The sequence below is a fragment of the Haliaeetus leucocephalus genome, unplaced genomic scaffold, assembly GCF_000737465.1.
Source record: "Haliaeetus leucocephalus isolate CR32 unplaced genomic scaffold, Haliaeetus_leucocephalus-4.0 Scaffold83, whole genome shotgun sequence".
Classification (NCBI taxonomy): Eukaryota; Metazoa; Chordata; class Aves; order Accipitriformes; family Accipitridae; genus Haliaeetus; species Haliaeetus leucocephalus.
Genome location: NW_010972519.1, coordinates 2,309,870 through 2,327,899, shown reverse-complemented (window position 1 = coordinate 2,327,899; position 18,030 = coordinate 2,309,870). Strand labels below are relative to the sequence as shown.

Sequence of the window (18,030 nt, the reverse complement as noted above, 5' to 3'; positions counted from 1 at the left end):
GTGCATCACAGGTGATGGTCTCCTTCCCAAACCAGCTGGTTTCCATACTGTTTCTGGCCCTGGAGGAGCCAGCTGGCTGCTGTAACCCATACTGGTGGCTGTGAGGAGGGGAGGGTTTGGCTGGCCGTCAGCTCTGAGGACCTGATGTTGGGGGTCTGCTGGTCACACTGATTTCTAGGTGCTGATTTCCTTATGCATATGGGAAGCTTGATATGGTGTAACAAATGATAGGTGGTAAAAAGAATAGCAATAGCATAAAATTATCACTAAGCACATAGAGTCCTCTTGGAAAATACAGATGCCATTCAGACTTTGGCTTCCAGCAAAACAGACCCAAGCCACAGGCAGTGTTTACAGGACTTGCCCTCTGAGCCAGCCCGCAGTCATATGTTCACAAACCTCCGGCTCTGCTAACACACACAAAGAGAGGATATTGGAGAGGGAAAGCTCTGTTAGGAAGAAGCTGTGTAAGTCAGAAAGGAGGGGAAGACAGAGTGAAGATGATGAATAACTTTGAGTATTCAGGGGCAAGAGAAGAGCTTAAACCAAACTAAATGTGGAAAATTCAGAGATAATTTAGAGTATGCTTCCTTTTGCCCTGCTTTAGGTAAAAGACATCCCCTAAACTGCTCTGTTCTTCCATGATAAAAATCCAGAGGGTTTTCCTCTTATAGCTTCGTAGTCCTAGAAACACAAATTCTGGCTGAATCCCAGAGGATAAATATTTGCAAGAAAGATGGTATTAATCATGTTGCCATTTCCACTTGAGCTCTAAGGTGTTTACACAGCAGTGGCCAACGCAGAAACAGAGCATGACTCAAAGGCAGCACCAGAGGCAGACGGTCTCAAAGCACATTTTGGGTATCAGACACCTCTGTTTCATCAGGCAGACAACCAGTATCCAGGTAAACATACATTCTTGCTAACATCTCTCACACTGGAAATACTGCCCATTCCCCAGACCTTGCGTTTCTCTCTGCTCAAGAGCCTCCTTCACTCATGGTGTTACTGTTCTTATTTTCATAGGTTTATTGGCTATGTCACTTGAATCACACATGTGGCAAATGTTTCCATATAAATAAGGATGCAATTGTGTTTTCTATACAGCCTATGGGATTGACAGGTACTGAATTTTTCTCTTTTAGTCTAAACATTTTTCTTCTTGAACATCGTATAACTTCACTGAAGTCTTGATCCAACCCCAACTTGATTGTAATTGAAATTATAGGAGGCCCCTTTAAAAAAAACACATGAGTTCTTATTCTCTTTTTGGCCCTAGGAAAATCGCCATTGGCATTAATTTGTTGCTGTTATTCTTGCAATCAACTGTAGGCATGTGTATAATAATGAAATTGTTCCTTCAGGTGAAGTGGCATGGCCTGCTTTAGTAGGTTGCCCCTTGTGAGCATCCAAAGCTTTTCTGTTGTTTCAAAGTAGCAAGAGGACGCTGTTGACTCCAGCTGGGCTCCTCTCCAAGGAAAGGATAAATTGGGTTACACTGTAGCTCCTGCACAATCCATAGGATTTTTCATTCCTCTTAAATTCAGGGTCAGTTTTCTTCTCTTGGGCATATCCATGCATCTCATAGAAGGTAACTGGATTATACAGATTTAACTAAAGGGATAATAGGATTTTATGTGTGTAAAGGATGGCAGCTGAAAAGAAATATCTTGACATGTCAGCAGAACAAGGTCCACTGAGTGAATCATGAACATAGAGCTAGCATGTCACATTTTAAAGAAGAAAATTGTATTTTAATAGCAGGATCAGTGCTTCTAATTGTAACTTCATGGTTATGTGCCTGTAATTTAAAACACTGAGGATATGACTTATGGAATAGAAATCAGATAAGCGTCTTTCTAACAATGAATGAATCCCAGCAATTACCTCCCTGCCCCATCCTGCATCGGGAAATCCTCTCTTGGAAAGGAGGGAATTAATATTCTATATGCATCTTCTGTGAAACTAGGGTCTACAGAGCAAGATGGTTTCTCAGAGATACAATTTGTGAAGTCCTATATAAATGACTTTTTAAGAGAAATCCTAAGCCATCTTTTTACATTCGTAATGTTAAAAAGATTTCATGAATGTGAGATCTAGTTACTTAAATAGTTATAGGATTGGTCTGTGAGGCACAAAGCTATTCTGGCATTCAAACTGTTCTCTATTTAAGGATGTGCATTCAGTCAGCTAAGCTCCTTTGGGCAAGTAAAATAAAGGGCAGAAAAAGGAGAGTCTACATACATTCATATGGAATAGCTATTGCTTTTGAAATTTGTATCATGAGTTATATTTCAATAGTTTTTCTGTGCAGACCAAATGCTCCCATCTTACACCTCTCAACCTCAGCTCATTTTTGAGATTTTACAATAGTGGCTTCCTATACCTGCTGAAAACATTTTCTTCTTCACAGTTGCTATAAAAACCCACATCAACAAGAAAGAAGAGTGTCTGGGAATACAGTGAATCTATTCTTAATCTACGAACAAAGAGACAAAGTGGAGAAAAAGGGAGGGAAGAGGTCTGCATGCATTGGTGCTCACATGCATGTGGGCTTAATACAACCCCATTCACTCTAACTTTGGGACAAAATCCGGGCTCTGAAGCCAAATAAGCCATGACACTGACTTCCCTGCAGATAGCACCTTGCTATCTTTCAGCTACCTTCATTTGAGATGCTGCACAAGAAGTAGATAAAGCTTTTTCAGACTCCACATGTGAATTTTTAATTAACAGAGAAATACAGCAGTAGCAACATAACATATGGTGTATTATTTGGTACTTACCAGGTATGTAGTTGCACAGTCTCTCCATGGCTGCCTTGACTGTACTGTTGTGCCACTGTGCAAGCTGTTCAATTACAGACACCACAAGCACACATCCTTCAAACAAACAAACAAAAAGAGTGAATGCAGTTATCTGCGAATGTGGTGAAGCACCCTGCACCATAGAATTATTTCAGGCATTGCTGGGCATTTTATTTCTTAAGATGCTCCATGGCAGATGAGTGTTCAAGGGGAAAAAATACCTGTGAATTGCTGTCTTTATTCAAAACCTGTAGGTTATCACAGAGAGGATGTTGATGCCAGAGGAGTGCACAGAACAGCCTGGCTTTTACAGCACTGGATGTTGTTCCTGAAAAAATGATTTTCCATCCTTTCATGGGGGTACAGCCACTATTACAACTGCCTGCTTGGCCAGCTGTTCTCTTGTTATTTCTCACAAGAAAAAAGGCACAGGTCTGTACTTCATAGGACTTCTGTACCTCTCCACAGAAGCCACACAGATAGCTATCAAAACTATTTCCTATGACCTATGAAGCTGGTTATTTCTCATTGCTAATCTGGGTGCAAGCAGGGCTAAAGCCTAGTTGCTCCTTAGACTAGCTGTGGCTGAGACCCAAGAACATGCACATTGTAGTGAAGCATTTCTTGAGATGTACAGCACTTTTTCTGATATTTTTGGGCTGAAGTAGGTTCAATGTGATCCCCACATAGCAATCATTCAAAATCCATGTGATGACCATAAGTGGTTAATTTCTAGTCGACTTTAAATTGCCATAGGCCAGCATTGTGCTCTCTCTTTCTGCAGTGGCTTCACCATTTTATAAAGAAACCACATTTGGTGATGCGAATTCTGACCAATATAGTCAGACCTGGCAGCCAGAGTGAGGTCCCTGCCTGGACTCAGAGCCTGTGTAACAGAGGTGGGTATCCCAGGCAGCCAGGAGACAAGGAGCCAGGATGCCAGGTTCCAGCAGCCTGAATAAAGATTTCTCTTTGAAACCCCTGTAGCTGAACCCTCTTTCCTCCCCTCTGCAAAAAAAATCTCAGCTCTCAGGACTTGCTCTGACAGTCTAGAAATGGAGATGAGCTGCAGCATTTGGATGTAACTGCAGATGCATCTTTTTCCAAAGCTCAAAAGAATTAATATTCAGGTTTTCAAACTGGCACAACTCTTCAAAGTGAGCTTTTAAATTCCTTCCAAGTACCCCTGCCTACATGCTATTAAATCAAAGTGCTGGTTTTCAGTGTAAATACCTTCGATGCTCCTATGGATCAAGTAGCACGTCAAAGAGGAGGTAATACAATTGGAACTTGGTATAGCACCAGTATCTGAGTCTTCTATTACTTCTTCTACACCAAATACAGTAATTCACTGGAAATTATAGTGAACTTGCCACCTCTTTTGCAGGGATAAAAGCCCACTTCTCCATACTTATTAAATAAAACGCTCACTCAAAGTCCTCAGTGCAATGATTTATAAAGCATGCTAAGAGCCATTACCTCCTGTCAGCCTAAAAGAATAGGAGAATAAAAGGAGACAGATACAACCAAGAAAAAACCCTGAAGCAAGTAGTTCCTTCTTCCCTCTCCCCACCCCTAAAAATAGCCACAGGCTAGCCCAAAGAATTAACAGTTAATTAAAAAAAGTAGAATAATAAAGACCCAGACTAAAACCTGGGCTATCCAAGCTGGAGGGTGAAGTGTTCTCAGGACTTGGGTTTGAAGAAGAGCCCAGGGCCATCTGGTCCCTGTTTAACCACTAGCAGGTGCCTTAGCACAGCCTAATCCTGTGCCATGCCCCAGGCAATGCTTGTGCTTGTGCTAGGGACCAGTCCCCAGAGCACATTTGGGTGAGGACACCCAGTCAAGGTGAGGGGGGAGTTGAGGGGTGAAAAAGACTTCCTGCTGTTTGGGTGCAAGCCATGCCCTGCACAGGCCCCAGAGTCTGAAAACAGACCCTGGCATCGCATAACTTGGTTCTTACAAAGCCATATTATTAACACACATGAACAACTTACAGACAACAAAAACTACCCTTCCCCTGCCTTCTACGTCTGTTTTATTCATGAGGATGGAGGTTCAGAAAAATTAAATGACCAAAATGATGCCTTAACCACAAACCCACATATTCTTTCTGTGCCTTCCTTTCTTCTCTTACCAAGGTCAGGCCTTCACCTAACAATCTTGCTGTCTAGAAGTCAGAAAGACAAAAAGGAGTCCAAGCTAGTCATTTGATATTTTCTAAAGGAGGCAGCTTTTGTTGTTTTACGTCTCATTCTTTTGCACTAGGAGCTTGAGGAAGCTACGATGAGGATGTGCCAGCATGTAGCAGACACAGGTCCAGGAGTCTATGGGGGGTGAAGATGAGGAGAGAAGGAAACTTGGGAGACACTGAGATTAGCAATGTTAACAGAGGAAAATGCTTCAGTGGGCAGAGGAGCTGGGAGAGTATAGTCCCCAAAACACAGGCTGACACAGAACTGAGCACAGGGGCAAGTGGGCAACAGCGATGGAGTGGTCACTGATGCGGCTCGAGGAGTAGGACAGCCTGACCATACTACGAAATCGCAAGTCTGGATGCAAAGCGAGGGAAAAAACCCTGTTGTGAGCACAGGCGTGAGCTCAGACACAAGGGGGCAGGTGAAAACCGGAGGAATCTGGGATGTCGTGTCCCTGAGGCTCAGTAACCCGTGACGCCAGGAAGCTGACAGTATCATTGACTGCCGCAGAGAGAAATATCGCTCATTTTGCCCATGCTGTGTAACCCAGCGCTCCTGCACCTTCAGCCGGGGCTCGCCAGCACACTTTGCAGAGAGGACAGTCTGTCTCCTGCCTCTGGCACCTCCTCATCCTCTGTGAGACCAGAAGGTGCCGTGCACTGCCACAGTGAAGCTTGCAAACTGCTGCTGGTGTGAGTGGGACGCTGCCCGCCTCCCCCCCGCTGCCTGCACTGCAGCTCGTGCTTCCTGTGCCGTGGCGGGTCTGCTCCAGACGCGAGCAGAAATCAACCTCTGCAATGTCTCTGCTTTCAGTTACAGTGTCCTCGGGTGCCAAAATGTTGGCTCCAGCGCTGCAAGGAGAGGTTTTATTTCAGTGTAAAAGCTGGCCCGATAAAAACATTGATGCAACAAGTCAACCCTCTTGCATCGGGATTGACCAGCTCATGACATGGCCCCACGCCTTCCCCTGCAGATGAGGAGCGAGCTTGCCTCTGGCTGCAGCACTCAGCCCAGCTGCACCTCAGTGCACTGCTTTTACACTGAAATAGAGTTATTCACCCCAGGCGCAGGCTCAGCAGCCTGCCTAATAATTCATCTCAGGGTGGAGGTGCAAAGAGGCTCCTCTCTCTTTGACTTAGATGTTGCCCCCATGATTCATTTTCATTATCACCGTGAGATCTTCTCGCCTCCAGTAGAGCCAGTGCAGAGAAAGGGGCTTATGGACAAACAGCCCGAGTGCAAAATAACCCTGGTGTTTCCATTTCCTCTATTATACAAGAAGACAGTCTCCACTGAAGTTGTAAGTTTCTCTCTCATATTTGTCAAAGTACCATAAAGCGGGGAGAGGGGGGAAATAGCTATTTTTGGTTCAGCTCTGCTGAATAGAAACAGAATTCTTAATCAGAAACACAATAATGCAGGTAACCCTACACATGCAGTGGGCTCCCAGAAATTAAATGGAAATTTTTCATGTTGATTAAGTCAGTTTGACACTTTTGTGTCTATCAAACCAGGCCCAAAGGGAGATATGCTTCACATGAGAGTTAACGGAGCCATCGCTGAGTTTGTGCAGTACTTAATGCACTACCCTGGGCTACTAGATGCTGTATGAATACAAATAACAATAATAATAGCCTGACTACTTGGGAAAAACCCACAGAGCTGAACTCCGAAATGTTTGTTCTCATAAACTAGTCTTTACTATCACAGAGAGGGTGCTTCTGGTCATGCTACTACACCCTCCCCGCCTTGGGCACCCACAGACCACACCTCAGTTATTCAAATGCTCCCCCACAAATGCACTTATTCCAGACAAAATGCTATGCTTCATGGGATAAGCTGATAAAGAAAGTCTTGACTGATTTTCAAAGGGGTCTGTGGTTCCATTTGGAGCACCCTCAGCCTCAGGCATTGTGGCTGAAGTCTCTGGACCCAGATTTGGGAAGTCTTCCTGCCCTCCGGTGGGAAAGATTCTCCCCAGGAATGCGTGCCACCAATGCGTGCTATTGGCTGATCTGCTCTCTCTTTCCCCCGTCTACCTGGGCTTTTACCAGGTGCCCTCGGTCCGCCTCTCTTTACTCCTCGTGATCTGCTGGCACTTCTTATTGCTCCGCCATGGGCCATGCCTGCTTACATTCGCGCTCTGCTGGCCTCAAAGCCTTTCATTTAGACTGATGTCATCAGGAGCAGCTTTTGGGCTGGACATTGTAAATCACTCATGAAAAGAGTTGAATCCTGGGAGGAGGGAGAAGGAATGTCTAAAGGGACTCACTGTAGTCCAGGGAATCTAACCCACCAGGCTTCCTGGTATTTTGGATAAAAACATGCTCCCCCCAGTAATTCAGATTTATCCTCTAGGAGAACATATCATCTCCTGTGTTGGGCTATAGGTAAAACCTCAAGATGTTAGTGTCTATAAAGTTAACTCAGACTACCCTTTCTCTTTTTAATCATATATATCATCTTCCTCTGGATTTAGTGGCAGAAAAAGAATTCGCTGTTGGCTGTGATGCAAGAAGCCACTACCCTCTAACGAAACCAACAGAAATCTCCCTGCACACCAAATATCAACAGAAATGCTAACCAGTTATTCTAGCCTTTAATGGGTCTTAATTCTGCTGGCTAAAAATGGAAAATAATTAGTTAGCTAAAAAGGACAGGGAGAAATCAGCTATCTTTGACTATAGAAATCTCACTGCTTCAATTACTTATGATGTGTGTGAGAATATAAACTTTTTAATACTCTGGCATCAGTAGAAAAGCACTTCCAGATCTGGACAGTCATTAGCAACTATTGCTTTTGATTTAGTAGCTACTTAGATGTGATTTATTTCTCATCATGAGCTGGGCACATATGAGGCAATGTAGATAGGCTTCATAATTAAAGGTTAAAAAAAAAGCTCTGATTTTTTTATAGTTGCACGTGATTTTCTTTAGAAACAAGTTTCAAGAAATTGACTCTGCTGTTGCACTTCAGTAATAGTTTTCAATGCCTTGACAGGCTGAAGGATGTTTTCTCTGGAAGAAATTCATTGGTATTATAATGCCTACCAGCCATTAGAAACTAGACTCTGGTATTAATAAAATGCCTGTCTCTTTTAGCAATAGTTTTTCCCATCTGCTATTAATTTCTGAATAGATAAGAGAAAACCATAACCATTTTGCTCAGCAGCAGTAATCTGAAAACTCACACATCAGGAAGTACTTCTCTCCATGTATTTGAAAATAGCGTGTAATAATAAAATGACATTTCCAATAAGCTGGGGAAAAAAAAATCATATCCCAATAATAAAATCAGAGCTAGAGAAATTCATTTCTTAGCTGTGAAGCCTCTAGCAGTTTGAGCAGACTATTTAACTTAATCCACTTCTGCCGCACATGTTTGAAATGCTCTATAATTAGAATTACACCTAGGGATGTCAAGAAGTGTCTGGATAGTGAAAGCTGCCTCTCTAAGTTTCAGATCTGTAGATGTATTTGTCTAAGTAAAACTCTGCTAAATGGGATTTCTGGCACCTGGCACATCCTCCTTTGCCATCCTTTGCTCACATTCCTGGGTGCTGGCGATCTTTCTTGCCCCTCCAGCCATATTGCTGTTCTTCAGCCATAAATTAAACGTACCTCCAGGAGCACAACAAGGATATAAGCCCAGAAAATTGGCCTTGGACACCAATAGTTCTCCGCAAACCCTGCCAGCCAGGCTGTGGTCACCCTGCTCACTTGCAGCGGAGCAGGAGCTGGAGCCTTGCTTGGCGAAGCGTCAAACCTCTGCCTCAGATATCTGTCTGCAGCAGCAAGCCCCTGTATAAATGAACCCATCTATCACATTCCTGGTTTTATATAGAAGGTGAAGGTTTTCCCAAAACACAGACTTTGCTTCTTCCATTTATAGATGCTCCAATGCATCTCTTAAAGCCTACAGATGAGGAGTCCCCAGAGCCTGTCTACAAAAGACAGTACTGCTAGTCCTTGTGCAGATGCTGTTGATCTGGTGTAAAAATACCTCTTTCCAAATTCATCTAATCCAGTTCCAGTTCAACCTGGAACAAGACATTCCTGTTTGAAGTAAGAGCATTCACATGGGGAGCTAGAAAGAAATAAAGTTTTCTCTTCTGAGATGGGGACATGCACGTAGGTATTCTAGGTGTAGGCAGACCACGGATATACAAACTTACAATACAGGAACGTTTTCTTTTTCACTATATATTTCTTTCCTAATACTTCCCAATACCCATCTTGCCTTCTTTCACTGCTTCTCAGCACCAAGCTGATACTTTCCAAAGAACAGCCCTTTATAACCTCAAGATTTCATTCCAGCATGGAAATACTCAGCTCAAATCACATAACTGTATATGCAAAGTTAGGATAGTTATTTTCCCATATACAGCCAGAGGATTTGTTGCTTTGAAAGGTAATTTAGAAAGGGATCCAAGTGTAAAAGTCTTTTAACTCACACTTTGCTTCCTGTTCCACTTACAGTGTTAATGTATTTCATAGAGATACTAAAGTGATGGAATATAATTATAGGTATCCATATTCAAATATGTTGGCATATACAAGACCTTTTCCCCCTAAATTTGCTAAGCGTCATAAAATATCTTGGAAATGCTAAATGTCACACTATTACCAAACCTGTCACTGGGCCTAAAATTACATATAGTATACTGGCTAAAGACATTTTCGAAATACTAATATCAATGTAGCACTATTTTGAGTGTATTGTAGCTCTGTAACAAAACCAGCAAACCCTGAAATACCAATCATCATTTCTGTTGCTCATGCAATAGCATTGAGTCACTTTGGACCCCTAATTTCAGGGCTCTATTCGTTCATTATCATTTCCTTAAGACACCCAATGAGGACTTTGATACAGTTAACGCCAGTACAGAAAATTCAGTTTTCATCTAGTGGAAGACTCTGGTATCCATACCTGCCAGCCAAATGTATCCCTAGTGTTTCCTACATTACACTTTAAAGAGCCCCATTTAACAAAATCTCTAACCCTAGGCATTTCCAATGGAAATGCTTTCTGCATTAATTAATTAAAAAAAAAAAAAAAAAAAGTATGTATGTGTGCCATTAACACAGTTTTCTTTTCCAAATCAGGAAAGGGTATTAAAAATTTACCAGAACCTGAATGGTGGCAGGGGGACTTAATGTAACTGGATAATTTCATCCTTGTCACAAAGGTTTGACCATTTTCAGATTATGAATGCACAGAACTTGTTTCAGATATGCAGTTCCTAAAACCACTGAAAGTGATTGTTTTAAACATAAGCAGAAGTTCTGTATAGGGCTAACATATGAACAAGAGCAGGAGGCACACACCTTGTGGCAATCAGCAACCAAACAGACAATCAATACTAAATAAATAACATTATCAAAGAAAACTTATACTAAAGACAAGCATCAGTAATGTAAAACATTCAAGACTGCCCATGTCTACAAATGCACATATAAATATATATGATTGTGTATTTACACACACGTACATGTATATATGTCAGTATGCTAAGCACACCTTTTTATTGTGATCAATAGGTATATTTGCATTACAGCCATAAACTTTCAGTAGGACTTGGGGTGATTTTGAAAATGAAATTTTACCATCAGTTGCTGAAAAATATGAATCTTTGTAGAAAATATTCCTATTTTAATAGTTGTTTTAGTATCTCTACTGTACTACTCACATGCCTGTGGTCTTTCTTTCTAAAGTATAATCAGAGGAAAAAGTGTTATGGTCAAATTTGGTATTTATTACTGATCATCAGGCCAAATTTTGCTGCTGAGTAAACTGAGCAATGTCAGTGAAGTGAACAGAGGTGCTGCAGCTTGGCGCTGTTTTAGCTGTAATCAAAGTTGATTCCCAGCCTTTCAGAGTAAAATACATTGTAGTGCTACATGGATATTGGGCATGGCCTTTTTACAGAACTCATTGAGCTGTAAATTATATGTTCTGTCATGGTGCCTCCCCAGACAATATGTGCACAGCCACTTTGTCTGAGTGCAGTTATTAAAAGCCTCGAACTCCATTTGGCATGTTCCATTGTGTGAAGTTATTGGGAACTCCAAATGCCACCAGTCCTGCTGCCACTCCACGGGGCATATTTCATCCCTGCACTCATGCACAGCTAGATGGAGGCAAACTGTTGAGGACATTGACTATCACACAAATCAACACAGGTAGAGGTCGACGTTTTACGCTGCTGGGAAACTCAGAAACATCTGTTCTTTAATGTAATCAGAGCTGAAAATACGTTTCAAAAACAGGCTTCTCCACACACTAGGAATTATGTGCTCCTGGGTGAATGGAATAGGTGACCCGCAAAGGTTGCTGAGAATGGCATTATATCGAGCACAAAGATGGGGAAATTTGCTTCCCTGGCTGCTGACCCTCAGGATCTCCATTCGCTAGCAAAGAAGATGGAAAGTGCTGCTGTCTGGCTGTATTGAGCGCTCCCTGACCAAGCACCTCATTCCAAAAAGGGCAGCCAAAGTTAATCGCCAAAGGAGCAGGGCAGCCTGCTGCTGGGGAGAAAATAAATAAACCCTGCTATCTGCAAATGATTCTCACAGTCACAGCACAGAACCCCCGAAAAGCCAGCCTGGATGCAGTCATTTTACACCAGCCTCTGCCCTAGCAGCTGATGTATGGCATCTATGCCATTCCTAAGGGACAGGGTGGACACAGATCTGTTAACATCTCTAATGAGGTCTTCTACAGCCTTCTCAGGAACTGGTGACAGTGCTCACTTATCACTACCATCAGAAAATTTTCTTCCTAACCTGAATGTCCCTACTGGTATCCATTTCTGTTATATCTTGCCATAGCTGTTACAAACCTGGAGAATGGATCACCCCTTTAATGTTTTTGAGGACAGATATTATGCCTTTTCTCAAGTTTTTCTTTACACTAATTAACTCTAATTTATTCAGTCTTTCTTTATAGCTTATGTTTGTTTTTCTCTGAAACCTCCTGTCACTCTGCATCATTCTTGACGCACAGCCACAAAAGGGAAGGCAGAAATTCCTCTGAAGCGTTGTCAATGCCAACAAAGGTAGCAGGTTACTTCGCATGTCTTGCAAGCTAACTTCCATTCACACACCTTGGTGGACACAGTGTGTGCGTTTTTCGTTACAGCATGCCATCATTGTGCCACTACAAGCCCAGATGATCTTTCCTAGGGATGCTACCCAGCCAGTCATTCCTTATCTGCTACGTGTGTCACTGAGTATTTCTGCCTAAGTGTCTTCAACATACCCATATTGAAATGATCTTTTGGGGGGGCAAGTACCCCAAGTTTTCAAGATCGTTTTGAATTTAATCCTGCCCTCCATTGTACTTGGAAACGTTTCCAGCTTTAGATGAGGTGCTGATTTAATAGCACACTATTTCATTAAGCTAGTGAAAATATGGAATGATACTATGTTCAAAACAGAGGTCCAGGAAAGACCTCATTTTGTACATCCTTCCACTTAGGGAGTGAGCCACTCATAATTACTCTCTGAACAAGGCTACCCACCAGTTTTGTCCTGCCCTATAGAAGCTTAATCAATGTTACATATCTCTCAGTCATTAGATTAGTGCTGAGGTGGTGCCAAAAGCCGTACTCAAGTCCAGCTGTAACATCTGCTACTTATTCTGTGCCTACATGCCATTATCCTATCAGCAAAGAAAATTAAATTGATCTGACACTGTTTCTCCTTGATAAATCCAGTGAGGGTCTTACTCATATTTACTTTTGAAAGGTGCTTTTATAAAGTTTTATTAACTATTGAAGGATTTTTCTAGGAATTCATGTTTAACTGACTGATCTACAGTTCCCCAAATTTCCTTTCTTCACCATGTTGAGGAGAGATGAATACAGCAGTTCCCTCCTGTCTTTCAGTGTCTCCCCTGCTTTCTGTATCCTCCAGGGCAGCTTCTGCCTTTTCTGAGGTTGTTTCAGAAACTTCTGGATGAATTCACCCTTGGTAGAGAACAGGGCAATTTGCAAAGACCCTTCAAGGGCCCTGTTGCAATTCGGGGTGGTGGAAGGTGTGGAATAAAACCTTTAAAAATTAATCAGAAATAGTAAAAAAATAAAGAACATGATCTTAGGTATGATGAAACATTAACATCAGTGTCAACAGTTACCAGTGTTTCTGTACTGTCTTTGGGTACCTTAATGTTAACTTAAAATTTTCCTTGCCCTGTGAAATGGGCAGTATTTTCCTCGTTTGACAGATTGGGAAAGTCAAAGACCTGAGTATCTGAAGGGCTGGCTCATTCATACTTCATTTTTGAGAGAAAAATACACAGCATCTCGTTCTCAGGATGCCCAACTGAAATTATCAGGCTGCACCTAGCAAAAGGGTTTCTAGGTCTCGTCCTGAATAAATCCCTTAAGCCATACTGCCAGTCAGTAACAAACCCAGGAACGAAAACCAGACTTAGGATCCAGCTTCCAAACCTGCGCACGGAACAAAAACTCACCATCTTTACATGAGGAAAAACAGCTTCCTGGGCCTTTGCTTATAGGAAAACTTACTAAAGCCCTTTTATCTATCAGAAGGAAAAAGCAGAAGAATGTATCATGTGAAAAGCATGCAAGAGGCCCAGAGGAAGGGCCTGAGCTGATTTCATGGTATGCAAAAAGGGGGGCATTTCTCCAGTCTGGGGAGGCAGGAAACACTGATGGAGAAAAGAGATTGCAAGATGCTGGGAAAATTCTTCTAGTGACAGGGCCAAAGAAAGACCATGTAGCTATTTAAGAGCAGGCTGGAGATGGTTAGGAACTGCTTAGATATACTACATCTGATCTTGTGTCTAGGAGGATTATCATCAGGTCCTTTCCCCCTCCTTTCCCTAATTCTAAAAGGCAGTAGTATTAAATCCCTTTTTAGGTGGCAACACTTTCCAGATGCTTTATTTTTACACTGAGTCAATTATGAAAAGACTTGTTCTGCTTGAAGCAGCCAAAATTTTCAAGAAAATGTAGCAAAAATGATGTGACTTTTTCTATAGTTACTGAGGCTGATTAAAACGTCTGTCAAAATGTTTTCTAACACAATTAAGTTTGCTGTAAAAAAGTCACCTTCTTTTTTAGACAAGTAACAAGCAGAAATGTTTTGGCCAACCTCTCCCTATGAGTCGCCTGAATTGTTCAGCCTGCTGTCACACCATGCATACCATCCTCTCCTCCAGCCTTATTCCATATCGGCTTATAGGTGCCTACCCAAAATATATTTCCCAGGATGTGCTAAGGGCAGGGGAGTCTCTTAAAGCATCCAGCCGCTTTCCCAGTACGACCAGAATTTACTGGCACAGATGGTGCCTACCCAAGGAGAGCTCCTAGCAAGGGGAACAGAAGAAGAAAGCAACCAAGTCATATCGAATTCAACAGAGGTACCGGAGCTGCATTTTGCTCTCCTGTCATATCATTTCCACATATTTCTTCAAGAAGTGTGATACTTTCAGTGGAAAGGCCTAATGGAAAATATTTTCTTCATTTTGTTACTGAAAGAGCATCCATTTTCTGACCAGCTTTAGCTACTAACATAGCAATCATCTCGATCATGCAGGTGGTACACACACAGGAGTGATCAGAAATGACTATTCAATGTGCAGCCACCTCATTTCCCTCAGAAAAGAGAGGCAAATAACTTTGAAAGATTAGGCACCTGACCACATATCTAACTTGCATGAAAAAATCCATTTCTTCAAGAAAATCTCCTATACATTCGGCAGTGGGCATTTCTCACATTAAAAATGCTGCCTCAATCTATAAGACCAAGAAGACACAGAGGAAGTTCTCATGGCCCTCTCCCAGTGCCTTCCCAGACAGCACACTGAGTTGGCAGGGTCTGGGGTCGAGCTGTTGAAAGGAAATCACAATCTTCCTCCTACAGATGAAGCTGATCTCGGCTTAATTTCTGCTCCTAAGAGGGCTAGTCACCGAATCAGCCGCAAGAACTGACATTAACCCTACTCCGTGCCATGGCTGATGGTTACACCAGCTCCTCCATGCTTTCCCTTCCCCACTTGTGAAAAGGAAGAGACACAGATGGCTTGTCAGTGTTTTCAAGAGTTAGTCAAGAGAGCAGCTAATCAGTGAAACCCCAGGTCTGGGCTAGCAGGCCTGCCTGCGTGCAGTCACTAGCCCTCCCTGCCAGGCCCGGCCCGTGCAGTTTTAATGCTCTGCATGCTTCATTTGCAGCTTGTGGTTTACAGAGGTGCAGAAGGTCTGTTTTGGTCCTGAGCTGACCTCATGTGGATGCTTTTAGCTGAAAGGACACCTCAGAGAGAGCAACTGGCATGGGAGGCAGGTTTTTTGGAGTCTTCCCACTGAACAAACACGCCGGGGAAATGCAACGGTGCTGGCACAGCTTTCCTCCCTTCAGGAGGGGAAAAAAAAAGCACAATTTATCATGTGCAAGGTGACTTCAATGCAATGTGCAGTCACTTTAGGAACTTAGACCCTTGCTGGGTCAATAGGATGGAAAAGGCAGATAATGCTCACACCTGACATTTAAAAAACACCAGTGTAAAAATCGTACAGGCGAGCACGCTCACTGCCTTTCCCGTTCCATCAAAAACGTAGCTGCCTAAAGATCTCACCATTAAAAACCACCACTTCTCTCTCACTCTTGCAGCTGCTCAGTCACTGCTTGTGTGGCTGCTGGCCGAAATAAGGCCAGTCCCTGACAGACGTTTCTGTTTTTCACGACTCGCTTTCATTTTCTGGGTGGTGGTGGAACCCTGGCAGTGGCTGCGCAAGCCTCACCACCCTGACTTCGCTCCACTTTCAGTTCACCCTGCCTGCCAAAATCTATAGGGGCACTGTGGATGGCTCAGAAGTGAGGCAAAACCCTGTTTTTATCAAGCTTAGGATTATTATTGCTAATTGTGTTCCTTGAGCCACAGTGAAAATAATTTTGGGCTGAAAGGAAGTATTTCCTTCTGAAGGATGGAGAACCGTGACAGGGTTTATGTTTACAGCACAAAAGTGCCCAGTGCCCTGAAAAACTGAAAGAATACAAAATAAAATGTTGGATCATAATGCATAAAGCATATCCATCATTTAACATTTGCTCACATAAAAAATAAAAGCTACAGCATCTCTCTAGGTACACAGAGTCTCACGCCAAGGGCATTTCTGGTGCAGAGATACCCACAGATCACGTTGACTTCGGTGTTACTGGTCTTGCTTTGGGAATCGCTTAGTCAGCTGAGGCAATAGGATACCCCCAGCTATAGCTTCTGTGGAGATCAGTCACCAAAGTCACACGAGAGGGGGGTTGGCAAAACACAGTCACCCCACTGTAGTAAAGGTCATGCAGATGCGTGCACTCGCGAAAAGGAAAGGAAATGTGAGGAAACAGCCTTTGGCTATTTCCAGAGATGACCATCCAGACCACAAAGCTCCCTGGCCCAAGTACGGACCGCCTATTCTTAAGAATAGTTTCCCAGGCAATGAAATCAATGAGGACACCCTGGGCGAGTCCAAGGGAAACCATGCCTTCCTGCAGCTAAGCAAAATGCATCGTGAACCCTAACAAATACTAGGACCCCCATAACACCTTGTTTTCAGGTTCCAGACGTTAAAGCCAGCTTTTCAGATGCTATTCCCCGCAGAGCAAAAACATGAACTTTGGGAAGCAGCCACTCAAAAACAAAATCATAAAATAACTCCAGACTCCATGCTGGCCTTGCAAAATCTTCAGTGATTATTTTGCCAAAGACTATGAGTATTTTGCAGTACAGCTGTTGAAATAGATAAAGGAGTGATTTATGATGTGCATAGCAATTCTCAGCTCACCGGTGGAGTAACAAATGAACTAGTCCAGCAGGCAAACAAAACCTGAATACATACCGACGCAGGTGTGTCCTTTGTACAGCCCGGAGGAGAGCGATGCGGCCGATGGGTCGTTTCCACGGGGGAGAGGGGGGGAAGAGGCAGCCTTCAGCAGAATCGGGAGCCAGAGGATGCAGAATAAATTAAAGAATGTTTGCCTAGATCCCCTCATCCTAAGGAAGGAAAAAAAAGGAAGAAATCAGGTGGGAAGGGTGCACATGGACCTGAATTCCTTTAATGCTCAGGGAGCATCCTGCATCCTTGTCTTATTAGCAGCTTGAGGTGAAAGGAGACTTGTGCACCTATGTATCTATATGTAATGCAGGGACTACTTCCCAGGCGGGGACACACACCTCTGCCCTCTTACGGAGTGCACAGGGGATCCCGCACTCGCGCATCACAGGTGCTCTCCTGGCCCCTGCCCTTTGCACACCCCTCAGCCCCTCTTCAGGCCATTTGGGGTGGTTCTGCAGCCACCCACCACAAGCCGGTGAGTCCCGTACATGTGGGCACCCCATGACTGGGCTGGGAGGATGCCCCCAAGGCCCCGGGTTGCTCTCCACACCCCCACGCAACCCCACTGCCCCATTTGCAGCTCTTCCCAACCTGCTGGCCTGGGAGGACCACGAGGGTTGTGTGAACAGCTCTGGCTCAGTGCTCCCGTGTCTCCTGCAGTAGCAGCGGATGACTAACAACCTTAAACCACAGTAGTTGCCGGAGCCACTCAGCGTTAATAACGCAAGACACTCCCCTGAACAACTAGTGTTGCAGAAAGGAAAAAAAAAACCAGCTCCACAAACCCTTCCTCCCCCCCATCCCCGCTGTCACTCCTCTGCCCTCCACCACTGACAAGAAAAAATACGTATCTCTGGCTGCTTCTGCAAGATTTTTGACCAGGGTTTCCGTTCGGGAGGACCGGGCGTGAAAAATAAAAGAAAGACGCTGCTCGGGCTGGAGCTGCTGGGGTGGGAGGGATGGGGCTCCCATGCCGAGGTTTTGCCAGGGCTTTAGTTCTGCTGGGGTCGAGCCTGGGGGGGACAGGCGGTAGCTGCTGGCATAAGAGCAGTGGGAGCTGAACCCCTGTTCTCATCAGCTTTGAGTGCATTGGTTTGCAGCCCCCAGCTGCCCACACAGCTTGAAAAATCCTGAGCTTTTCCTGCTTTGGCAGTCACAACAACGAAAGGTCTC

At 43.6% G+C, this 18,030-nt stretch overlaps 1 protein-coding gene across 1 annotated transcript in view; it reads right to left on the bottom strand.

Annotated features, from left to right (window-relative positions):
* Positions 1–17,499, bottom strand: part of AOAH (acyloxyacyl hydrolase (neutrophil)) — an 80,767-nt gene extending 63,268 nt beyond the window's left edge. Inside the window, exons 1-3 of the mRNA XM_010582585.1 lie at positions 17,449–17,499; positions 16,861–17,015; positions 2,787–2,882 (exon numbers count right to left, since the gene is read on the bottom strand). Coding sequence (XP_010580887.1) covers positions 2,787–2,882; positions 16,861–17,014 — 250 coding nt within the window. The 5' untranslated portion in view covers position 17,015; positions 17,449–17,499. The remainder of the gene's footprint in view (positions 1–2,786; positions 2,883–16,860; positions 17,016–17,448) is intronic.
* Positions 17,500–18,030: the final 531 nt, after the last annotated feature.